The following is a 26,196-nucleotide window of genomic DNA, read 5'->3' as shown; positions in this document are numbered from 1 at the left end:
ATCTACATATCTACTATCTACACATCACTCACACCTAAATTGCAGCCCGTAGCAGCTGTCTAACTCCATAGTAAATATTTACTGCTAAGTAAACAAGGGCAACAGGTGAAAGAAGCTCTGCCCATTTGTTTCTGCCTCGTCAAGGAATCAAACCAAGGCCCTAAGGCCTATACGAATCCCTATCCCTGTCCGCTCGGCCGCAAGGACCCGTCACCTCTGTGTGAGAGTGAACGGGACGATATTTAATCAGCGAATTCTACTCACCCATTTGTGCCTGCAGGATCGAGCCTCAGTTCTTGGAACCCGCCTATCCAAGGTAGAAAGGAGGTATAGTATCCTCAGATAGAAGGAGAAGAACTGAAATAAGGAATGAAGTGAGAGGCAGAAAAATACAAGTGATAGAAAGGGAGAAGGATAGAGCCAAGAGCCAGATAGGGAATGAGGGACAGTGATTTGGGTTAGAAACATGGAGAGATTATGAGGTACAAATGGGTTATGAGGCAGGGAAGTGTAGAGAGATGTGAGGGGAAAAGGGAGGGGGGTGCTTAAAGGTAGATAGGAATAGAGAGGAAGCAATAGATGGGTAGAGGAGAAGTAGGGGGTGGGGTGTGTAGAGGAAGAAGAGGTGTATTAGTGTGAGTGAGAGAGTAGAGAGTGACCAAGAGATCCTATAGCTCAGTGGTCTTCATCCATGGAATGCAATCGGGGGATTTTAGGATTGACCCACGCCTACTTCCTTTCTTCCCCCCTTCTCCCTCTGGAAGATCTTGACCCCCCAAGCGGCACGGTCACCTTTTATAGAGTTTTGTAGGAGCTCTTCCCCCTATGAGATAATTGGTGGTGGTCCTTTTCTGAAGGTCAGAGAAAGGTCAGTTGAAAGTGTTCCACGGGCCTGGCCACGGGGCCAGTAGGAGGAAGCACTTTTATTGTGTTACTTTCCCCCCTTTTCTGTTCCAGTCCTTTTCCAGACATCACTTATTGTCTGGGGTCATTGTCTTTTCTGTTTCAGTCACTTTCCACTTGTCCATTACTGTCTGGGGTCTGTTTTTCCTGTTCCAGTCACTTTCCACCTGTCCATTACTGTGTGGATCACTGTTTCTCTTGTTCCAGTCACTTTCTATCCGTCCATTACTGTGTGGGTCACTGTCTTTCCTGTTCCAGTCACTTTCCACCTGTCCATTACTGTGTGGATCACTGTTTCTCTTGTTCCAGTCACTTTCCACCCGTCCATTACTGTGTGGATCACTGTCTTTCCAGTTCCAGTCACTTTCCACCTGTCTATTACTGTCTGGGGTCTGTTTTTCCTGTTCCAGTCACTTTCTACCCGTCCATTATTGTGTGGATCACTGTCTTTCCTATTCCAGTCACTTTCCATCCGTCCTGTCACCGCCTGGGTCATTTTACCCGTCTGTTCCAGCTTGGTCCTAAGTACGTGCAAGACCTAATTAAATCTCATAATACTAAAGTTCTCCAAGAAGTTTAAGCTCTTTCGCATAAGAGTTTTACAAAATAAAAGTTGAAGGATCTATGCCTCTTAATTCCAGAGAAAGTTGACAGCTTATGTGTTTTGATGAGTTTACAAGCTTGAGGACTGTGAATGTGTTTTCCTTTAGTTTACATGAGGGAAGACTGTGAATGTATTCTCCCTTAGTTTACGAATCGAAAAAAACTCACTGTATAAAGTTCTCCAGTTTATGTCTCACTATATCTCTCACACCATATCTCTCTCACTATTGGTCCCTTCTCTAGCAACATTGATTTTTTCCTTCTCAAACTACGGACCTTTTATTTACAGCGGTGAAAGAGATTACTTCTAGCAGTGACATTTGGCTCTAATGTAAGATAAAAAAAAATGATTCATTCCCTGAAACGTGTAAATATTTACATTGTTATTTTATTTCATTTTTACATACGTTTACAGTTGCTAAACTTAGTGTAGAAATATAATTTACATTATACATTGCACAGATTAACGAGGATGTTACGTGTTCAAGACAGTGAATTAGCCTCCACAGGATCTAGATAGTTCATCGTAAAGCGATCTCTGTGACGATAATTCCCGTCTAATATCAAGATTATAGATAGGATTATTGCAGGTGTTCGATTTCTCCACTCTCGCCTCCTCCTCCTCAAGCTCATAATTAAACTGTACACACGTCACTCAGCTTCTGTCGAACAGCGCCAATTTAACGTCGAAACGACGCCATGAACGTCGACTCAACGTTGACCCGACGTTGATCTTGAATACTGTATCCAATGGCGTTGAATACTGTATCCAATGGCGCGTTGTATTTCTACAAGATACATCATATTCTTATTAATTACAGCCTAATATTTTAATAATAATTAATCAATAATTAATTAATCAATAATATTTATTAATTAATTAATTAATTAATTAATTAATTAATTAATTAATTAATTAATTAATTAATATTAAATAAATAATAATTATTAATAAATAATAATATCAGCCTAATTATTAGCTAATAAGTTAATTCAAGTTTTGTTAAAGCTAGCCATTTGGATTGATGCATGTCAGTTACTTCTGCTTTGCAGTGTTTTGTAACTTTGAACTTTGAACTTGGGGGGGGTGTCTAAGTTCCGTTTTTGGATCACGAAGAATATGCGTGACCTTATTGAGAGCTTCACGTGTTTGAAGCTTTGTGGCAAAGCTTTGATGAGCCGTGTGTGTGTGTGTGTGTGTGTGTGTGTGTGTGTGTGTGTGTGTGTGTGTGTGTGTGTGTGTGTGTGTGTGTGTGTGTGTGTGTGTGTGTGAAGCAAGCCCGTTGGGGAAGATTTTTTTTAGTCGTTCCAGTATGCCTTAAAGCCTTGGAGAAAAAGCAAAACAAGACACAGCCTTGACCCATTCACCTGTTGTCGTTGGCACAGCATGCAAGTCTGGCAAACGTCAGGATCACCTTCTGAAATCCAAGCAAGGAGCCATACAGAAATCCAAGCAAGGAGTCATACAGAAATCCAAGCAAGGAGTCATACAGAAATCCAAGCAAGGAGTCATACAGAAATCCAAGCAAGGAGTCATACAGAAATAGAATATACAACATAAGTTAAAACAGTTCAGCAGTAAACATTGTCAAAGAACTCTCCTCAACTTGGGGAAATTTGCGATTAGACTCGACCCAAGAGCTGCAAAGACGTTCCACAGCCTAGTGAAACCCTTGCATCCTATCCAATTATATTGTTTCACTCCAGGATGATATAGGAACTAGAAGTGACAATCCTGTAGAACCTAAACCCTGTATAGTATGATTGTTACGACTTCATAGTGACGGTAAAACACCTCCCAATCATACATAAAACCGACAAATTTGATCTCTTTTTCGTATGGGTTAGGTTAGGTTAGGTTAGGTTAGGTTAGGTTAGGTTAGGTTAGGTTAATTTGGGTTGGGTTATGTTGGGTTAGGTTAAGGGAGGTGTGTCTACAGAATAGCGATGGGTAAACTTGATCTTGGTGAGGGGGGAGCCGGTCGGCCGAGCGGACAGCACGCTGGGCTTGTGATCCTGTGGTCCTGGGTTCGATCCCAGGCGACGGCGAGAAACAATGGGCAGAGTTTCTTTCACCCTATGCCCCTGTTACCTAGCAGTAAAATAGGTACCTGGGTGTTAGTCGGCTGTCACGGGCTGCTTCCTGGGGGTGGAGGCCTGGTCGAGGACCGGGCCGCGGGACACTAAAAGCCCCGAAATCATCTCAAGATAACCTCAAGATGACCCACCTCAAACCCCCTCCCCACACAACATACAACTCCACAACACCCCCCATAACTCCTCCTATAACTCCTCTCCACCCCCGCACACCCCCATACCTCCCCCTGCCTGAGTTTCCTACTTGAATGGAGTTGTCTTCAGGTTAATTTCCGTCAGGGAAGGAAAGAATCAAGACGGAATCCTCGACCAGGATGTTATATATGTCCCTCACGGGCTTATGTGAGGATTATTGGCCAAGTCAGTTCTCATTCTTTCCGCCCCCTCTCCCCCCCCCCTCTCTCCCCCCTCTCCCCCCCTCCTCTCCCCCCCTCCCCCCCCCTCTCCCCGCCCCCTCTCCCCCCCTCTCCCCGCCCCCTCTCCCCCCGGCTGGTGGCGGGGATTAGTAAGGACGGTTCATCATCCCCTACACCCCCCCCAACCCCCCCCCCTCACATATCTATGTAAGATGCTGGGGAAATTCTGTTCAGTTTCACATTCCCTTACTCAACTCTTCCCCCAGGATTTCCCCCTCCCCTACCTCTTCCCCCACTTTGACTGGACGGTAGAGCGACGGTCTCACTTCGTGCAGGTCGGGGTTCAATCCCCCCGATCGTTCACCAAGTGGTTGGGCACCATTCCTTCCCCCCCCCCCCCCCCCGTCCCATCCCAAATTCTTATCTTGACCCCTTTAAAGGGTTAAATAGCCTTAATGGCTTGGCGCATTCCCCTAGTAATTCCCTTCCTTCCGCCATGCTGACCTGACCTTGGCTTCGGCGTGACAGACAGTCGCTTGCCCATTACAGGGTTCATTCCGGTGGGATCGAACGCCCTGACCGGCTTGAACATTGTCATAGTGCAGCTGCACATCTTCTGCACGTTGGACAGCTGTTACGGGCTGCTTCCTGGGCATGTGTGTGTGGAAAAAAGGTTGATTGAGAGTTGAGAGGCGGGCCCAAAGAGCCAGAGCTCAACCCCCCGCAAGCACAACTAGGTGAATATATATAAAACACAGAGATCTCTTTATCTCTCTTATCTTATATCATATATAATATATAGATTAAGATAAATCTCTTATTTGGGTTAGATTGGGTTAGTTTACATGAGGTTAGCTTAGAATATGTCAGATGGGATTAGGTTAGGATTGGTTAGAAGAGAGAGAGAGGGAGAGAGAGGGAGAGAGAGAGAGTGTGTGAGGGGGGGAGGAGGCAGGATACAAGTGAGGTGCGTGACTGCTCCTCATCCATTAGGGTGAGGGAAGGGTGGGTAAGAGGTGAGATCATTAAATAATTACCCCATTGGATAATACATTGTCTCACAGGGTTTGTGACCGCGGCTTGAGACGTCTCTCTCTCCCTCTCTCTCTCTCTCTCTCTCTCTCTCTCTCTCTCTCTCTCTCTCTCTCTCTCTCTCTCTCTCTCTCTCTCTCTCTCTCTCTCTCTCTCTCTCTCTCTCTCTCTCTCTCTCTCTCTCTCTCTCTCTCTCTCTCTCTCTCTCTCTCTCTCTCTCTCTCTCTCTCTCTCTCTCTCTCTCTCTCTCTCTCTCTCTCTCACTCTCTCATGTCATACCAAGTGGATCTTTGATACGTGTGTTTTCAACTAATTATAACTTGCTGATGGAATGAATCATTCAGATAATTCTTAAGAAATGCTGTCCTAGATGCACTTATTGTGTGAGTGTTGTTGTTCTGGGACTACACTGGTCCCAGAACTATGAGGTATGAGCTATGAGGAAAGGCTAAAGGAATTTAAATCTCACATTGCAGGTATACTAAAGAGTTAGGGGGAGACATGATTACCACATACAAAAATTCTCGTGGGTGTTCATTAGCTAAATAATAAGGAATATTTAACATGGGTGGTACTCACACAAGGGGTATACAGGTGGAAACTGAGTACCCAAATGAGCTACAGGGACGTTAGAAAGAACTTTTTCAGTGTCAGAGTAGTTAACAAATGGAATACATTAGGCAGTGATGTGGTGGAGGCTGACTCCATACACAGTTTCAAATGTAGATTTGATAGAGCCCAATATAGGCTCAGGAACCTGTACACCAGTTGAGAGGCGGGACTAAAGAGCCTAAGCTCTTTAGCTTAGCACACTTAGGCGAAAAGAAGAGCTGGTGGCTATCGTGGAGACGGTTAAGGAAGTAAGATAACCCAAATTTTATTGAGCCATTTGCCTCCCCGAACGGGTCATTAGATGATAACAAAATGACCAGAGAGATTCCGGCCCTCGTTACCTGTTTATGGTGACTCATTAGGTTGTTGAGGTTCTCATTAAGTTGTGATTTCTCAGGTTATAGTGAATTCTTAACTTATGATAACGTTCCTTACATCATGTTGACTCTCATTAGGATATAATGACTCATCAGGTTGTGGTGAGTGATTAGGTTATGATGATTCTCATCAACTCTTGTTGGGCTTCGGTAAAGGTTTCGTGATTGATGAATCTGTGTTTTGTATATGAGTACATCTAGGTGAGTGCTTACTCAGTAGGGGAGGGGTTTGACAAGCGATTGAAGGGAGGGGGATTGAGTGAATGTGTGAGTACTTACCCACTGGGTGGATGAGTGGAGGTGATGAGGTGGGTGGGGGAGTGGGGATGAGTGTGATGAATCCCCAGGCAAGTGTGACTCAACAGTAAGTGTGAGTCAAGAGTGAATTACCTAGAGAGTGTTTTTAAGTATGTGTTGACATGCTAGAAGGGAGTAATAATAGGGAATGAGAGAGACAGAGAGAGAGAGAGAGAGAGAGAGAGAGAGAGAGAGAGAGAGAGAGAGAGAGAGAGAGAGAGAGAGAGAGAGAGAGAGAGAAAGGGAGAGAGAGGGAGAGAGGGAGAGAGGGAGAGGGAGAGAGGGAGAGAGAGAGAGAGAGAGAGAGAGAGAGAGAGAGAGAGAGAGAGAGAGAGAGAGAGAGAGAGAGAGAGAGAGAGAGAGAGAGAGAGAGAGAGAGAGAGAGAGAAGTTCTGAAGGTGATCTCAGAAGTTCATTAAGACATATTGGCCGGAAGTCCCACATGGGTGTGGTCGGTAGTCAACTTTTCACGTAAATTCTACTGAGGGAGCAGGGAAGGGAAGTTGGGAGGGAGGGAGAGAGAGAGGGGAAAGGAATGAGAGGAGATGGAGGAGGAGGAACCGGAAGACAGAGGGGAAGAAGAAGAAGGAGAAGACGATAATCCTCTAACTACACTTAAATAATCACACACACACACACACACACACACACACACACACACACACACACACACACACACACACACACACACACACACAGGTGGAAACTGAGTACCCACATGAGCCACAGAGACGTTAGAAGGAACTTTTTCAGTGTCAGAGTAGTTAACGGATGGAATGCATTAGGCAGTGATGTGGTGGAGGCTGACTCCATACACAGTTTTAGATGTAGATATGATAGAGCCCAGTAGGCTCAGGAATCTGTACACCAGTTGATTGACAGTTGAGAGGCGGGACCAAAGAGCCAAAGCTCAACCCCCGCAAGCACAAATAGGTGAGTACAAATAGGTGAGTACACACACACACACACACACACACTTCTAAGAGTAAGGAAGAATCAGAGATGCAAGAAAAAACAATTAAAGAATTCTTTTGACACACTCCCAGCAAGGCTTAAACAAACTAGGAGTCTAGTCACATCATTGGCTCCTAGAGTTCAATACGAATGAAAGCAATGCAATGAATTTTGTGAATCATTAGGCCAGAAGAGAGAGAGAGAGAGAGAGAGAGAGAGAGAGAGAGAGAGAGAGAGAGAGAGAGAGAGAGAGAGAGAGAGAGAGAGAGAGAGAGAGAGAGGGAGAGAGAGACAGACAGAGACAGCCATTCCTGAAAAAAAATAATTATTAAAAATACTCCAAAACTGCTGCTTGACTTTATAATTAATCAATTTGGCCTCCAAGGGCGTGGCCCCTGGCCAGTCTCGCCTGTTGCTCTCTCAACCTGGTTAATGGGCCGGGTGTTATCTTCGGTTAATGGGTGAGGGGGGTGCTGCTATCTTTGCTTAATGGGTAGAGGGGGGGTTATCATTGGCTAATGAGCGAGACGTGTTATCTTTCATTAATGTGTAGCGTGTTATCGTTGGTTAATTGGTGATGATATCGTTGGTTAATGGGTTGGGTGCTATCTTTGCTTAATGGGTAAGGGTTATCATTGGCTAATGAACGGGACGTCTTATCTTTCGTTAATGTGTATCTTTGGTGCTATCTTTGCTTAATTGGTGGGTGTTATCAATGGTTAACAAAAGATTGATGATATCATTGGCTAATGGGTAGATGCTATCAATGGTTAATGTGCGGATGTTATCACTGGTAATTGGACGAATGTTATCACCAGCTAATGGGAGTGATCTTGTCAATTAATAACCAGTGTCAATTACCATCAAATGGGGTGATATATCACTGATTAATAAACGTGTTATTGGTTAATTATAGTTAATGGGCATTATAGTTAATGGGCATTATAGTTAATGGGCATTATAGTTAATGGGCATTATAGTTAATGGGCCGGCACTATCACCAGCAAACTGAATGATTTTAACACCAGCAAATGCACTGGAGTCATCTCTGGCTAATAGGAGGATGTTATCAGTGGATAATTGGGGGTTCCCATTACTAGGTAATTAATGGATGTGACCCTTAGGTCACATCCACATAATGGGCTTGAGTTATGAGAAGAAGGCGCTACGTCGACGGAGCTATGTAGCTCTTGGAAGGGATATGAGGACAAGGAGCTGGGATATGAGGACAAGGAGTTGGGATATGAGGACAAGGAGCTGGGGTATGAGAACAAGGAGCTGGGATATGAGGACAATGAGCTGGGATATGAGGACAAGGAGCTGGGGTATGAGAACAAGGAGCTGGGATATGAAGACAAGGAGCTGGGATATGAGAACAAGTAGCTGGGATATGAAGACAAGGAGCTGGGATATGAAGACAAGGAGCTGGGATATGAGAACAAGGAGCTGGGATATGAGAACAAGTAGCTGGAATATGAAGACAAGGAGCTGGGATATGAAGACAAGGAGCTGGGATATGAAGACAAGGAGCTGGGATATGAAGACAAGGAGCTGGGATATGAGAACAATGAACTGACAAATGATGAACAAGCGCGGATAATGTAAACTATGATCGAGAATGTTCTGCAAGAAGAACACTGTTCACCATAAGATAGAATGACCGTCATGAGGGAGAATGTTCAATATATATATATATATATATATATATATATATATATATATATATATATATATATATATATATATATATATATATATATATATATATATATATATATATATATAAATGTTGATCTCTGGAGGGGGCGGGGGGGGGGAGGATATTCAATTGCAAGGTTGCATGCCGGCTTGTCTGTTGTGCTTGAGTCAGTCAACGTGACCACGCCCAGCTCTCTCTCTCTCTCTCTCTCTCTCTCTCTCTCTCTCTCTCTCTCTCTCTCTCTCTCTCTCTCTCTCTCTCTCTCTCCATAGGTTGATTCAGGAGTTGACGACTTCTGGCCAGTTATTAGGTTGAGAGCTTTCCTTTCCCAGAGCTCATGGTAAGCCTTACTCTCTAGCTTTCCCTGGAACACGACCCGCTAATCGGTTTTACACCCAGGCCCTCAATTACTGCTGGGTGTACGGGGGCGACGAGTTATAGATTGTTTTCCAATCCTCAAGGTTTTGTTCACTGTGTGTGTGTGTGTGTGTGTGTGTGTGTGTGTGTGTGTGTGTGTGTGTGTGTGTGTGCGTGTGTGTGTGTGTGTGTGTGTGTGTGTGTTAGACCAACTACGGCCTCTCCCCTCTGTGCAACCCCTCAGAAACCAACTCCTGGGTACCTATCTATTTACTGCTAGCTGAATAGATGCATGAGATGAAAGGAAACGCAAGCAAATTTGTTTCTGCTCAGGCCGGGATGCGAACCCGTAGTCGTTCGTAAAAATTTTATTTCTATTTGTGCTCAAGCTCTCTCTTTCTCTCACACATCACCAAACATTCGGTCTTTTTGGATTCTACCTATTCTTGTTCCTTTCTAGTTATCCTTCTTTCTTTCTACCTATTCTGTGCTCTATAGTCGTAATGGCTTCGCGCTTTCCTCTCATAGTTCCTTTCCAATCTACCCTTTTTACTTATTTTCTACTTATTCTTTCTACTGTCTACCTATTCTTCTTATTATCTATTCTTCCTACTCTCTACCTATTTTTCTTACCTTCTACCTATTCGTTTTACTTTCTACTTATTATTTTCTACTTTCTACCTATTCTTCTTTCTACCTATTATTCCTATTTTCTACCTATTCTTCTTACTTTCTTCTTTTTCCTGTCTCCCTCGGTTCTCTGTTTCGTGCCTCTCTTGTTCTCTGTTTCGTGCCTCTCTTGTTCTCTGTTTCGTGCCTCTCTTGTTCTCTGTTTCGTGCCTCTCTTGTTCTCTGTTTCGTGCCTCTCTTGTTCTCTGTTTCGTGCCTCTCTTGTTCTCAGACTAAGTATACACAAACATTTAATCATCTCTCACTCTCGCTTCCTGCACACCTTTCCCCTTTTCTTCTTTCTCCTTCTCTTCTTTCTCCTTCTCTTCTTTCCCCTTCGTATCCTCTTTCTCTCCTACTCGTACGTCATTCCTTCCCACTGTGCATTCCTCCATTACCATCTTAACTCTATTACCATCCATCCATTCCACCTAAAAACTCCATTAACATCCCCTCCGTTCCACCTCAGAAAGGTATTAACATCTCTCTATTCTACCTTCTCTCCCACTCTCCTATTTCTCTCCCTATGAAAATAAAACCAAACCCGCCCCTTAAGACACAACTACAACCTCCTCATAATTAATATCTACTTGAGAACAACTTTACAACTCGGCACGACAGCAAGAACCAGATTAACAACACACACATGTGCGATTTTGGTTCAACGTTGGGAATATGTTCATAAAAATGTTCTTACATGTTCAATGAAGACGGTCGGTTTTCATTGAACATTGAATTTGTTCACTCTAGAGGGCGGTCTCTTATCTGGAAGTGCTGGTCAGTGGTTGTGGTATTCGTAGTAGGTTCGTTATCGTTCGTTATCGTGGACGGGAGCTAGAACCCGACCTGCGGTGATTAGTGTGAAGGAAGGAAGGAATTATCAAGGAAAAGCGCCAAGCCATTACGACTATATAGCACTGGGAAGGGGCCAGGATTAGGATTTGGGATGGGACGGGGGAAGGAATGGTGCCCCAATCACTTGGACGGTCGGGGATTGAACGCCGATCTGCATGAAGCGAGACCGTCGCTCTACCGTCCAGCCCAAGTGCTTGGGTAGGTGATTAGTGTGCATGTTTGTTAAAAGTCTAAATTACAGTGATATAGAGAAGAATGATTGCTAGGAAGGAGGATATGTTTGATTTGGGGTGACTGTTCCAGCTTTGCTAACCTGGTTACCTTACCTTGAGGTTACCTTGAGGTGCTTCCGGGGCTTAGCGTCCCCGCGGCCCGGTCGTCGACCAGGCCTCCTGGTTGCCGGACTGATTTAACCAGGCTGTTGGACGCGGCTGCTCGCAGCCTGACGTATGAGTCACAGCCTGGTTGATCAGGTATCCTTTGGTGGTAAATAATATATTCTTGGTGATGTTTAATCAGGATTACTCTCGATCTGTTTTGTCCTTCCACTTTGGAATGATTGGTATAGCAGTGGCCTCGCTACATGCAGGTCTGTGATCGATTCCAGAAGCTCCTTTCCCTCGTTTTTACTTACACCAAATCCTCAGATCTTCCTACACACCTTCCCTGTGCTACAGGGAAAGTGATCCAACGCTTTCTGCTAATAAAGTAAAGAGATTAGTTTTCTCTCTGCTGCTGGCGAGAAACGTTGACACACGCACTCTCAACCTACTCAGTCCCGAAGCCTCAAGCTACCAATCCCTTACTCTAAAATCTAACGAATTTCTCCTTTGCAATCACCCACCCAATCTGTCTACCAAATTTCGGCAAAACCGGATCGCAACGTTGATGTAATCTGGTCGGAAAGTCAAACTCGTGTATCTCTGCGCTAGCGTTAGTGAGGACGGCCGTAAAACTAGGTCCTGCCGGAGTGTAGCGATGCTGATGGTGTTAGGACGCGAGTTTACTAGTCGCTTTTCACTTCAACTTTATCTCTGGAGGTGATTATGTGCGGTAACTTTCTCAGTTTTCCGGCCGACTCAATCACTTATGGCAAGTTGGGGAGGACTCTGATCCGGGCCACTGTTATTCTCTCAGACGCCCGCTTGCTGCTCCTGCTGCTGCTGCTTCGCCGACCCATCTGCTGATACAATGATGTAGCAAAAAGCTTTTCCAGCAGGTCTTCGAATTCTCTGGTTACCCGAAATTTGTCACCCCTGCATTCCGTAACCATTCTCCCAGTCGCCCATCCTCCACCTCACCCCCTTCTCCATCCCCCACCATCTCCCCGCCCCCACTATCTCCCACACCCCCCACCATCTCCACCCCCATGCATATACTTCCCCGACATATTAAGGAAGGGATGAGATGATGTGATGTTCCATGCAATATCATGGGGCTTCATGGGTGTCAGGGGGCTTCTGTAACTCATTCCTCATTGTGAGTATCCATGGCTGGGTTGGTACAACGATGGTTGGGGTATGTTTCATGACCCGAGTTCGAGTCCCTAATGCTATAAGTGTATTGAAAGTGTTTATTACCCGCGATAGTGCCGATTGTGTCCTATTTACATAAAATAAAACATCTGTTTATCTTATCGAAGGGTGGTGGCCGTATGCTTCAAAATAGCCTCATTAAAAATCATGCATGCTTAATGAGGATTTTAATGAGTGTCTTGGAGGTGTTGGGGTCGTCTCCATATGCCTCCTTAATAGGAAGTCGGCTCCGATGTACCTCCACGACTTGGGTAGTTGTGAAACGTTCACTCTTAACTCCGTAGACTTTAACATTTTTAGCATCACGTAGCTACTTTTTTTTTTTTTACTATCCATCCTGTGTGATGGGGATTTTTAGCATCACGTAGCTACTTTTTTTTTTTTACTATTCATCCTGTGTGATAGGGATTTTTAGCATCACGTAGCTACTTTTTTTTTTTTTACTATTCATCCTGTGTGATAGGGATTTTTAGCATCACGTAGCTAGGTTTTTGACACACTGTTCTCCCCTTCATGTAGTCTATGGCAGCTGTACAAATGTAGATGTATCTAAATGTGTTAATAAAAAAAAAGCACTATGTCTTTGGTCCAAAGTACCAGCTGTTAGACCACCAAAAAAGCCCACATTTCATGCTATTACTTTCATAGTCCGAGAAAAAAAAGCTTAAAACGAAACTTAAACATTCTTAGGCTTTAAGTAGTATATATATGTACTATCTTGAGCATAACATACTGGGTATTAGGCCTAGGATTTCTTGGACAAGCTATAGGTTAAGTTCTTCATTTTCATAACGTATATGAGAGAATACCATTTATATTCAATAATATATATATATATATATATATATATATATATATATATATATATATATATATATATATATATTTACATCTTATTATTTAGTTAGTAAACATTCTTTTTCTGATGTGAGGTCTCCAGGCGAGAGAGGCATCAGTTATCCTTGTTTCCTTTCCCTTCTCACGTTCTTCCATCTTCAAGTTCATTAAGATCGCGCCTCGTGATGTGTGGGGCTTGGCAGCTTTTCCATCTTCCCAAGTTTGCGTTGACGTATTTTTTTTACATTAATTCTTTTTTGAGCTGTGGCGCCTTATTTTAGTTTAGTTATCGTGGTCTTTTGAACACCAATTCTCCTAATGTTAATTCTATAATGGTGATTCGCTGATGGAAGTTTGTGGTGTTCCAAATGTCTAGTTTAGAACGTTTTACTGTGTTCCAATTAGTTTGGAACGTTTTACTGTGTTCCATTTGCCCAATTTAGTTTGTTTTAATATTCCAAACACGCGCTTTAGAACGCTTTACTGTGTTACAAACACGCAGTTTCAACACTCGCAGAAAAAGTTTATCGTAACGAAGTTTGGATTTGCAGATAGAATCTAGTCATGAGTTTTATTGAATCGACCTGAACCGCACTGTTGTACAACCAATTTACAGGCCCAAATTCCCGCCCGGACCTGACGCGGCATTTCAGCTCTCAACACCAGAGCAAGGCGAACCCCTAGTGATAAAACTAATTTTAAACGCCTTCTATGGTATTATATATATAGTTTATAATCTATTATATTATCTATTATAAAATATTATTATATTTTATAATATCTATTATCTGTTATAGAAAGAGAATGTCTGCCTCAAGGAGGAGGATAAATACATAAGTGAAACCTCGTCCAACTTTTCAAGATGACGTGTGGGAAGGGGGGGTATGGGAATATCATAAGTCGGTTCCATAAGTGCAACAGATATCTGCTTCTATTACGACGAATCCTGAAATTGGGGATTTGTTTTCCGTGGAGATTTTAAGCAACATTTCAATGTTGCTTAAAGAGGAAGAGAGAAGGGGGAATAAGGAACGTGAGATGAGAGATATCGGGAAATGTTTAGAAGTGCATACATACATTCACACAATATATACATACTCTGAAGCCTCAAACACAATCACATATCGAATAATGTATTTCGTTTTGAACGCATTTACGTGTTTTTTTTAACGTTTTAGATAAGTTAGCGTTCAGAACCGGAGATGAACGAGTCATTTAGTGTTCAGTCAAACCGGAGATGAACAGGTCATTTAGTGTTCAGTCAAACTGGAGATGAACAGGTCATTTAGTGTTCAGTCAAACTGGAGATGAACAAGTTAGTTAGCGTAAACCAAAGAGTTAGTCTACAAAGATATTTAGATGAGAAAAATAACGTATAAGAGAAGGCAGAATCATGTGCACTGTGCATATGTAGTGTGTACTGTGCATATGTAGTGTGCACTGTGCATATGTAGTGTGCACTGTGCATATGTAGTGTGCACTGTGCGTATGTAGTGTGCACTGTGCGTATGTAGTGTGCACTGTGCATATGTAGTGTGCACTGTGCATATGTAGTGTGCACTGTGCATGTATACTATGTATGTGTACTGTGCATGTATACTATTTATGTGTACTGTGCATTTACAATTTCCTATTGGACCATGCATGTGTATTGTGCATTCACACTTTGCATTATGTGCACCTTACATAATGTATGCTGTGCATGTACGCAGTGCATTGGCACTATGCATGAGTACTGTGCATGCAGGACCCATTTTCGCCTCATTCTCATTATCTTCAGCCTATTACCTGGCCACAGCCCTCCCCACCCCCCCTCCCCACCCCCCTCCCTACCACCCAGTACCTCACCTCTCCCCTCTTTCCGTGCTCTCTCTCTCTCTCTCTCTCTCACTCTCTCTCACTCTCTCTCTCTCTCTCTCTCTCTCTCTCTCTCTCTCTCTCTCTCTCTCTCTCTCTCTCTCTCTCTCTCTCTCTCTCTCTCTCTCTCTCTCTCTCTCTTATCCTGTTTTCTCTGTATTTCTCTTTCACATAAACACCATATTCATGTCTATACTTACCTCCCTTTCTCTTTTTCTTCCCTTCTCCTCTTCTCTCTCTCTTTACCTTGATCGCCTCTTTTCACCCTTTCATTCTTATTGGTAGTGGCAGTGATAGTGTAGTTACTGGTAGTTTTAGAAGTGGTGGTAGTGTAGTTACTGGTAGTTTTAGAAGTGGTGGTAGTGTAGTTACTGGTAGTTTTAGAAGTGGTGGTAGTGTAGTTACTGGTAGTTTTAGAAGTGGTGGTAGTGTAGTTACTGGTAGTTTTAGAAGTGGTGGTAGTGTAGTTACTGGTAGTTTTAGAAGTGGTGGTAGTTGTGGTAGTGTAGTTACTGGTATTTATTATTATTATTATTATTTTCTACCTCAGATGCGGCCATAGATTTATAATGGCAACCTATATATTTTTTTTTTCTTTATCCATTTATTTCTCTTCCTTCTCGTTTTCCTTTCTTTTCGTTTGAGATCATCTTTCTCTCTCACCACGTTTTTCTTCCTCTCTCTCCTTTACCGTTCTCATTATCTCATCTTCCTCTTCTTGCCTATTTCGTTTCCTTTTTTCCTTAACTATTATCCCATCCTCCCATTATCTCCTTTTCTCTCTTTTTTGTGTGTTTTTTGCTCTATTCTCTTCAACACGTATCCTCTCTCTTTTTATTCCTCTGCTTCTTCATTCCCCTTCCAAACCCCTTTCCCTTCCTTTACCAACCCTTCCTTCCTCCCCCCCTCCCCGCGCTCCTTCTCGTGTCTTCCCCTTCTCCCCCCTTCCCGGTCCTCCTCCCCCCCCCTCCCATCCCCTTCCATCCCATCCCCTCCCACAACATTCACGCTCAGCACATTAATGAAACCCAGCAGGAGGTGTAACTCTTGGAGCCAGGCCGGGGCGTGGTCCGCTTTCCTGCCGCAGGAAGTGGGAGAGAGAGAGGGGAGAGAGAGAGAGGGGAGAGAGAGAGAGGGGAGAGAGAGAGAGGGGAGAGAGGGGAGAGAGAGAGAGAGGAGAAAGTGAGAGAAGGGAGTGAGGAAAGAGGAGGAAAATGAGAGGAAGGAGTGAGTAGAGAGAGGAGAAAGTGAGAGGAGGAGTGAGGAGAGAAAGGGGGGAAAATGAGAGGAGGGGTGAGGAGAGAGAGGGTGAAAGGGAGAGGAGGAATGAGGAGAAAGGGAAGAAAGTGAGTGGAGGAGTGAGGAGAGAGAGGGAGGAAACTGAGAGAAGGTAGTGAGGAGAGAGGAGGAAAATGAGAGGAAGGAGTGAGTAGAGAGGAAGGAAAGTGAGAGAAGGAGTGAGGAGAGAGAGGAGAGAAAGAGAGAGAAGAGAGTGAGAAGAGAGGGAAAAGTGTGAGTGAAGCAGTGGGATAGACAAAAGAATAGTGAGAGGGAGGTGAAGAGACGCACAAGGAGAAAGAAAAGGGTAACACTAAAAGTAAATATCCCAGAAATTATATTTCATTATATTATTAAAACCAATCTTTTTCTTCCAGCAAAAAAAGCCCACAACAGATGAATATCTTTCCCACTTCCCCTGATAACCGATCCCATTTTTTTCTAAATTCTTAGATAAATCTTCGACCCACTGAGTTGACCCTAGTTTATACAAGTTTTAGCGAGAAGTAAACCAATTTTAGGTGTAAACCAATTTTACAATCCCTTCCATCCTGTCTTGTGCTTTCCTGGGATTCGCAAATCCACCAGTTGTTCTGGGACAGCATTGGGCCGCTATCGTCATGATATTGTGTTATCTCAGAGGCAGGCAGGCAGCCCGCAGGCTAGGGGATGGTGTCGTCCCCTTAGGGGAAGACTAGGGGGGGATAGAGGATTGCCCCTTACCCCCCCCCCCCCTCCAATCCCCCTCTCCCTTCCTCTCACACGCATACTTTCTTTCGTAAACACTACCTGCATTGATCTTTGGGGTGTGGCTCTCTCTCTCTCTCTCTCTCTCTCTCTCTCTCTCTCTCTCTCTCTCTCTCTCTCTCTCTCTCTCTCTCTCTCTCTCTCTCTCTCTCTCTCTCTCTCTCTCTCTCTCCCTCTCTCTCTCTCATATTTGTTTCCATCATTATTTTTATAATTCAATGCAACCAAACACTATATTTTGCTGAATGTAAAATGATATTTATATATAATACAAAATTTTGTATGGTTAGGCATAGGTTAGGTTAGGTGTGTGTGTGTGTGTGTGTGTGTGTGTGTGTGTGTGTGTGTGTACACTGGGCGTTTAGTTTTGTGTTTGATTATGCTCAAATCTTAAGTTTGCTTGGTCAATAAGGTAGTTACACGGTCTTTAATAACCCCCCCCCCCTAGTGTAGTTATCAGTGGTTGTGCATGTCCACTGTAGATGTGTATTGTTCAATGTACCGTACATGTGTACTGTGTATGTGTATACCGTGTACGTGTATACCGTGTACTGTGTATGTGTACCGTGCCCAATAAGTAAACCAATGGCTTCCCCTTTACTTATTTGACCGTCTAAGGACTCCACTTCCTTAATAACATACTAAAGTAACACAAAATATAACTCTCACACAAAAGGTTGTGATCTTTACTAACAAATGTTTACAAAGTGTCTCTCCCTTTTGCTATAAGTAAATGACAAAAACTTTATCTAAATGGTCAATGGTTGTGTTGTTATCCATTGTAAAGGGGGAAAAGGTGGCAATAGTAGGATACACTCGTAATCTTTTCGGTCATTTTCCTAATCACCGTACCGTGGGTTACGGTGAACTGTGAGCAGTAAATCACGGAGTATGAGCACCCAGAGCCCATTGATTCGCTAATCGTCAAGTCAAGTGTGCTTATGAAACTTCAGTTTTATGAGATTTAATAAGTTCTAAACTTCAATTTTATGAGATTTAATAAGTTCTAAATTTCGGTTTTATGAGATTTAATAAGTTCCAAACTTCAGTTTTATGAGATTTAATAAGTTCCAAACTTCAGTTTTATGAGATTTAATAAGTTCTAAACTTCAGTTTTATGAGATTTAATAAGTTCTAAACTTCAATTTTATGAGATTTAATAAGTTCTAAACTTCAGTTTTATGAGATTTAATAAGTTCTAAACTTCAAATTTATGAGATTTAATAAGTTCTAAACTTCAGTTTTATGAGATTTAATAAGTTCTAAACTTCAATTTTATGAGATTTAATAAGTTCTAAACTTCAGTTTTATGAGATTTAATAAGTTCTAAACTTCAAATTTATGAGATTTAATAAGTTCTAAACTTCAGTTTTATGAGATTTAATAAGTTCTAAACTTCAGTTTTATGAGTTTTAATGTCTAATTAATTTGTTTCAATTTCTTTAATATTTCCATGCTATTCCGTCGTGGGGGGATAAACTATGATTATTGGTAGTTCTTAACTAATTCTTATCTAATTAGTAGTTCTGGGACTAATTATTATCCAACTGTCACCTAATGAGTCACATTTTCTGTGGAATTGACCAATTCGTTAACCAATGTGTCGTATTTGTGGGACAATTCAAGCTCCGTAATATCGACGTTTTCTATGCATCGGCCTATAGATAGGTTAGGTGGGCTGGTTGGGCACGTACATTTCTGGTTAGGCTAAACGGTTGCCCTTTTTTTTTACGAAGTGGAAACCCGAGAGAGAAAAAGAGGCTGTATAATTTTTTTTGCTGCTTACAATCATAACATAATTGTTTACAATCATTACAATCTTTAGAAAGATATCAATAATTTCAATTACAGTTTCTGCTCAACGTAGCAATAATATAATTCTACTTTGTTTACAATTGGAAGTTAGTGTAAATATTATTACATAATAATTTGTATATGTTTTTGACTGAATTATTCATTTTCAGTCACGTTATTGTTGCTTATTCTCTGCTTATAATTATTTTTATTTTTACTGAAAGATAATTTCCTCCTTGTAAATTATTTAGAATGCAACCAGAAGGCAATAATAAGCAGGTGGGTCAGCTCAAGTACTTAGTTCATCAAGGTGTACATGCTATTGAGGTAGAGAGCAGTTAGCTAACATTTGATGATCTAACAAGGCAGTTGGATTGATAGTTAAAGAGAGAATTAGACTTAGGTTTTAGTTTAGAATTAGAATTAGGGTTTTTTCAGAGTTTTAGAGAGAGAGAGAGAGAGGAAGAGAGAGTCAGAGTTAGAGAGAGAGAGAGAGAGAGAGAGAGAGAGAGAGAGAGAGAGAGAGAGAGAGAGAGAGAGAGAGAGAGAGAGAGAGAGAGAGAGAGAGAGAGACAGAGAGAGACATGGTTAGATATGGAGAGGTAGAGAGAAAGAAAATGAAGAGTTAGAGAAAAAGAAAGATCTATTATAAATAGACCAGGTTCTAGGATCAGAATATAATCTGATAAATCTGATAGAATCTGATCAATTATACCAACTATGGGTTTTTGCAATTTATCTAGGTATAGCCGTGTATATTTGTTGAAGAGAGAGAGAGAGAGAGAGAGAGAGAGAGAGAGAGAGAGAGAGAGAGAGAGAGAGAGAGAGAGAGAGAGAGAGAGAGAGAGAGAGAGAGAGAGAGAGAGAGGAGGGAGGACACATCCATCTACCAACAGCTTCACCCCAAGTGTAGCTAAGCAAGAATAATTATGTTAAGATTTATCACCGGTTATATTCTCCTTGCTTCCCACATCAATCACGTCGCTAGGGATAAGTACCATGACGGGTTGTCCCCCCCCCCCGCCCCCCCAGGAGCCCGGCTGCCTGCTTTACGCCATCCACAACAGTGCGCTGGTTCACTCCCCACCCCCATCCATCCCCCCTCCTCCTCCTCTCTCTCCTCCAATGGCTGCTGTTGGAGATTCTACTTGCAACAAATGACCTGTACACTCCCTCCCCACCTACTCCCCACCACCACCCCCAACTCGTTCTTAATTACCCTCTGCCCCCCCCCCCACCCTGTTTCCCTTCTCCCTCCCCCACCTCCCTCCATACCTACCTTGCCCACCCCATACCTCAATGTCCTTCCTGTAACTTGTCACCCCGCCTTTCCACCCCCTTCCTATAACTACACCCCCACCCCCACCCTTTCCCCATAACCTGCCCCTGCCCATAATCTCCCCCCAACCCCTCCCCCACCCCCACCCTTTCCCCCAAACCCCTCCCCCATAACCTCTCCCCAACCCCCACAACCTGACAGTGGTCAGCAGACATAGGGGACGCTGACACAGGGGCCACAGCGTCCAGCACCCGAGCAAAAACTCGTCTGCTAACCCTAGAGAAAGGGGCAAGCAGGTCCTCCTGCATTGACGCCCCATTCCCACACTCCGCGTTGCTGCTGCTGCCCCGTGTGTATGTGGGGCGGATGGTTGATGGGTCCACGTATGGCTGGGGGGTTGAGGGAGAAGGGGGAAGTGTGGATGGATGGTTGAGGGTTGAGCTGGAGGTGCGGATGGATGGTTGAAGGGGTTGGCGAAGGGTATAGGACTAGTGTTGATGAATGATTGTTAGCGAAGTGGCGGTACTTAAGTTGAGGAATGATTTGGATGGTTGAAACACACACCCACCCACCCACCCCCACCCACCCACACCTACCTAATCAGGATTGCCCACCTCTAAGGCAATGGTTAAACACCCATTGCCTGAATATAGAGATCACTGTGAAAAAAATAATGAAACACCCCCCCCACCCACCCCACCCCACCCTTTTCACGTTTTCTTTGAAGAAGTTTCACTGTTCTGTTTTCCAATTCGTCGCGTCTAGAACTCAACATATTGAAACCCGTTTCAGTAGCCAGAATGAGACCTGGGGCTCGAACGAGGTTGTTCAGTTCACGAGTCGACTGTTTGCGTCATGGCCTAATTGTTGTTGTTGATGTCTCTGTGATTTTTCTGACATATATATTGTTTTTGTTTTTTACTGTGTATATATAATCTAGTTTAGGTTTTATTATATTTTTTTAGTCTTGTAATAATCATGTTTATTGTTATTAATTTATGTTATTATTTTGGAATAGTGTTCGCTCTCAGTGATGTTGTAATGTGGACAGGTTTGGGAACGATTCGTAATCGTACGGGCAAATCCCGTAGAGTTTCCTTCGGGAACACACGCGCGCGCGCACACACACAAACACACACACACACACACACACACACACACACACACACACACACACACACACACACACACACACACACACACACACACACACACCTGTAGATATGGTGTGACAGTGAAATGATTACGATATAACACTGTAGTGTTATATCGTAACAAAAGATTTTTTAAATGCAAATACAGATATACGGAATTTTATACATACCTTAAAAAATATGAGGTTGTAAGTATTAATAGTGGCTTGTACTTGACCCCATTTGAAAATCAAGTATTTAAGCAACAAATCAGACAATTAGAGGTGACCTGACACCATTGATATACTCAGTATAACCCATTACACCTGTTTGACACGTGGGTTTGTTTATGTTTGAAGTCTTTGTTTACTTCTTCCGAGCACGTGGTAATTATCCCAATTCGGGTCTGAAACCTGTACAGGCGTGACTGTGACGTCAGTGTGACGTCATGTACAGTACATAACCTGTACAAAACACGCTGTTTCGTGCCTTATTTTGTATAGGTTAGGGTTAGAGAGGTGGCAATGACGTTTATATATGAGTTCATACACTTCTCAGCTGGCCGGGTAAGTCCACTACGGGCTCACCATAGCCCGTGCTACTTGCCCCGCTCCTGTGCCAGATAAGTTATGGGCTCACCATAGCCCGTGCTGCTTGGAACTTGTTCCGAGTAGCTGAATCTATAATAAGAACTCGTACAGCACTTACGGGCTATTCATGCCCGTGCCACCTCTTGGGGTGGCTTAATTCTTATCAATCAATCAATCAATCTCAGCTTTTAGACTGTATGTGCGTGATAGCATTTAAGCACATGGCTGTTCATGTTATCACATGCATATTCAACTATACACGCATGCATTTGTATGTATACCGTACAGGTATACATTCAAGAGAGGTTCTAAGAGGCAAATGCACAGGTCTACGCTACAACAACTCAACCCATCCCCCCCCCTCTACCCCCCCTTTTGCATTGCCTCTTTTCTACCCCCCACAACACCCCCACCACAACCCCCCAATCCCCCCCCCCCTCCTTCCATTCCCTACATGCATACATACCCTTTTCTAAACATCAACCCCTCTCTCTCTCCACCCCCTCATTCACCTATCCTTCCCCCACCCCACCACCCCAAACCCCACCCCTACCCTCCCCCCCCCCTCCCCTACCCCTTCCCCATTCACTCTACCTTCCGCATTGTTGCCAATTCCCTCCGCACCGGAGAGAAAAAAAAGGAAGATGTCTGGTACCTTGTCACACTGCACATATCTGGGATTCGAACGGGTGAAAACAATGTAGATACTTAATGCCTGTCATTACCCTGGAAACACAAACCGAAACTGTCTCTATTTTCCGCTTGTTACAACTTGTAATACAGTTGTTACATCTTGGCTTAACGTGTTTATGACGTATTAGAACGTTGTTACAACTTGCTATATTGGTTGTTATAACTGGTTAGGTGTTAAAACTTGTTGGAACGTTGTACCAACGTCGTAGTTTCGGTGTGTGTTTGGCATTAATGCCTGTCATTAGGCGCTGAGGTGAGAAAGAGGGTTAGATTCCTCCTTAATAGTGATTGGAATTTTGTTTTTTTGTTTTTTTTTTTGGGGGGGATATCGGTTTGTTTGTTTGTTTTAATGAGTGTTGGTTGTTAAAGGACTGTTGTTGTTGTTGTTGGTTGATGAGTTTGATCATACAACAGCCTCAAGCGATATAGCAGTTCTAATAGGGATGATAACTGTGTTATTGCAATCTTAATGACTGCTGTACCGTTGTAAAACTAATGGCAACTGTACCATTGTAAAACTAATGACAGCTGTACCATTGTAAAACTAATGGTTTTACAATGTAAACTGTACCATTGTAAAACTAATGGCAACTGTACCGTTGTAATACTAATGGCAACTGTACCATTGCAATGGTACAACAGGGATGGAGGGGTGGAAGAGGGAGCGGAAGGGAGGGTGGGGAGATGTGGGACGGGGGGGGGGTATTGGGAAGGTACAATATGGATTAAGGTAAGGATGGGAAGGATAAAATAGGGTAGGGAAGGTGCGGGTAGTGGGGGATAGGTTGTGAGAGGGAGGGGGAGGGTAGGATAGGTAGCAACAGGTAGAAATGAAGGGGTGGATAGGGGAAAGGGAAAGAAGGGTATCCATTAGGATAATTTTATTGAGAATGTCACTTAAGAACGTGTCAGTGAAGGTTAAAGTAATCTATCCTAATTGTCCAATATAGCTTGTTATCCCTCTTCTTCAGTCTTTAAGGATAAGAAACACTGCTTGTGTCCACGTTACAGCCCCGCTCCTGTGCCTGATAAGTCCACGACGGGATCACCATAGCCCGTGCTACTTGCCCCGCTCCTGTGCCTGATAAGTCCACGACGGGATCGCATTAGCCCGTGCTACTTGGAACTTTTAGTTCTGAGTAGTTGAAGCTAAAACAACTTTGCTTTTGTCTCAGATTACGTTCTGACGTTTCCTTAAAGATCGCTTCGTTTCGCTCTCTATAACTGTTGGTGTTGGTCGTAAGACCTATATCGACCTCTGGAAGGTTATATTATAAGGCGTTATACCTTATACTGCCCATGAGCTATTTTAAACATGTTATAATTCCTCTCGAGTATCTTGTATGTGGTTAACATGTCTCTGATTCAAGTACACTCAGTCTTTCCTCATAGTCCTCGAATCATCGCTTTTCTGATACAAGTTTTGTATTCATCTGGGTATTTAAAAACGAAGTCTGTTTGTTAGGGGGGAGAGGGGGGAGGGGGGAGAGGGGGGAGGGGGGGGGGTTCTCGCTCCTAAAATTGGGACGTATCTGTGACACTCCAAGCATCGGGATACTGATGTTTTCTATGAGGGGTTAGGTTCGGGTTCTTGGGTTTGTACGTTTATGGGTAGACTAAACAGGGTTTTGTTTTTAATGGAGTGGCAAAGCGAGAGATCCAGCGTGTGTGTGTGTGTGTGTGCGTGTGTGCTCACCTAGTTGCGTGCGTGTGTGTGTATGTATGTGTGTGTGTGCGTGTGTGCTCACCTAGTTGCGTGCGTGTGTGTGTATGTATGTGTGTGTGTGCGTGTGTGCTCACCTAGTTGCGTACGTGTGTGTGTATGTATGTGTGTGTGTGCGTGTGTGCTCACCTAGTTGCGTACGTGTGTGTACTCACCTAATTGTACTCACCTAATTGTGCTTGCGGGGGTTGAGCTTTGGCTCTTTGGTCCCGCCTCTCAACTGTCAATCAACTGTGTATGTATGTGTGTGCGTGTGTGCTCACCTAGTTGCGTACGTGTGTGTGTATGTATGTGTGTGTGTGCGTGTGTGCTCACCTAGTTGCGTGCGTGTGTGTGTATGTATGTGTGTGTGAGTGTGTGCTCACCTAGTTGCGTGCGTGCGTGTGTGTGTATGTATGTGTGTACTCACCTATTTGTGCTTGCGGGGGTTGAGCTCTGGCTCTATGGTCAACTGTGTGAGGTGTGTGTATGTGCTCAACTATTAGTGCCTTCAGGATCGAGTATTAGCTCTTGGAACCCGCCTTTCTAGCCGCGTGTGTATGTGGGAAAGTGGGGGTAATACTATTATTACTTCTTAGGACTCAACCAAAAAAATAAAAACAAATGAACTATTCAAGAAAGTGTTTATAAGGAAGATCACAAGCAATAATATTTTTTGTAGTAATAACATTAGTTTTTTGGATGGTAAGGGGGTGGAGGAGAGGTAGGATAGGGGGGGGAGAGGAATAGGTGAGGGAGTAGTATGTATGGTGAAGTGGTTAGGGGGGGAGATGGGATAGAAGAGGGGGGTATAAGGGCTTGAGGTGATAGCGGGGGTAGGGGATGGTGAGGGGGGGGGGATGGTGAGGATAGTGAGGGACTGAAGAGAGGAGGTATAAAGAGGTGAGGAGACGACAGACAGCTATACGGGCTCACCATAGCCTGTGCTACATGGACACATCGTTCTAAGTAGCTAAATCTAAGACAACAGGTAGACAGTAAAATAATCTCTAAGGAAGTAGAAGTAGAAGTAGAATTAGTAGTTTAAAAGCTTTATACATAAACTGCAGCAGTAAATCTCAGTAGAACTTATCTTAGTTCTAAGATAAACTAAGATCTTAGAACTAAGATCTTAGTAGCAATATCCATTAATTACAACGTCATTAGTAGGAATTCTAGCAATAATACTAGTAGTATTAGTTGTAGAATTCACAATTTACAACCTTTTGTAAATAGGTTGTAAATCTACAAATTCACAACCACCTATTTACAACCCGTGTTGTAAATAGAAGGAGTTGTATCTTCCTAGAAAAGGGAGTAGGCGAAGGATGCCAATAACGGAGTAGAGAACGAGGGTAAAAGAATGAAGAATAGGAGACGGAGAGAAGAAATAGGGAGGAACAAGAAAGAGGAAAAGGCCGTCGAGGCGTATAGAAGGGCGAGGCAGGGCGAGGTAGGGCGAGACAGAGCGAAGCAGGGCAATGCAGGGCGAAGCAGGGCAATGCAGAGCGAAGCAGGGCAATGCAGAGCGAAGCAGGGCAATGCAGCGCGAGGCAGGGCAATGCAGCGCGAGGCAGGGCAATGCAGGGCGAGACAGAGCGAAGCAGGGCAATGCAGAGCGAGGCAGCCGTGACACAGACATGTGGGAAAGTCTGCCCTTGCACAGAATGCAACGGCTCGCGGGGCTCCTCTGACCGGTGCCCAGTCCGGTTGCGCGAGCAGCACAATACGCCGCGTACTGGACCATGGTCATCTGCATTTCCATAAGAATGCGGAATAAGCAGGTCTTGCAATGTCGGGGAGATGGGTAGGATATACTGCATATCTCCCAGGGAGGGTTGAAAGATGCCTAGGTAGAGATGAAAGGGAGGGAAGGGGAGAGTTGAGGGAGGGGGGGAGATGGGGGTTTGTGTTGGGGTAGGCCTGTAGGCTACACGGCC

At 43.6% G+C, this 26,196-nt stretch overlaps 1 protein-coding gene across 1 annotated transcript in view; it reads right to left on the bottom strand.

The window, feature by feature from the left end:
* Positions 1 to 971: 971 nt before the first annotated feature.
* LOC138355418 (uncharacterized) overlaps positions 972 to 26,196 on the bottom strand; it is a 44,585-nt gene continuing 19,360 nt past the window's right edge. Inside the window, exon 2 of the mRNA XM_069310310.1 lies at positions 972 to 1,304. Within this exon, the coding sequence (XP_069166411.1) occupies positions 972 to 1,304 (333 nt within the window). The remainder of the gene's footprint in view (positions 1,305 to 26,196) is intronic.

Source organism: Procambarus clarkii, chromosome 67, assembly GCF_040958095.1.
Source record: "Procambarus clarkii isolate CNS0578487 chromosome 67, FALCON_Pclarkii_2.0, whole genome shotgun sequence".
Taxonomy (NCBI): domain Eukaryota; kingdom Metazoa; phylum Arthropoda; class Malacostraca; order Decapoda; family Cambaridae; genus Procambarus; species Procambarus clarkii.
Note: the sequence above shows the minus strand (reverse complement) of the source record. Positions and strands in the feature narration are given on the sequence as shown.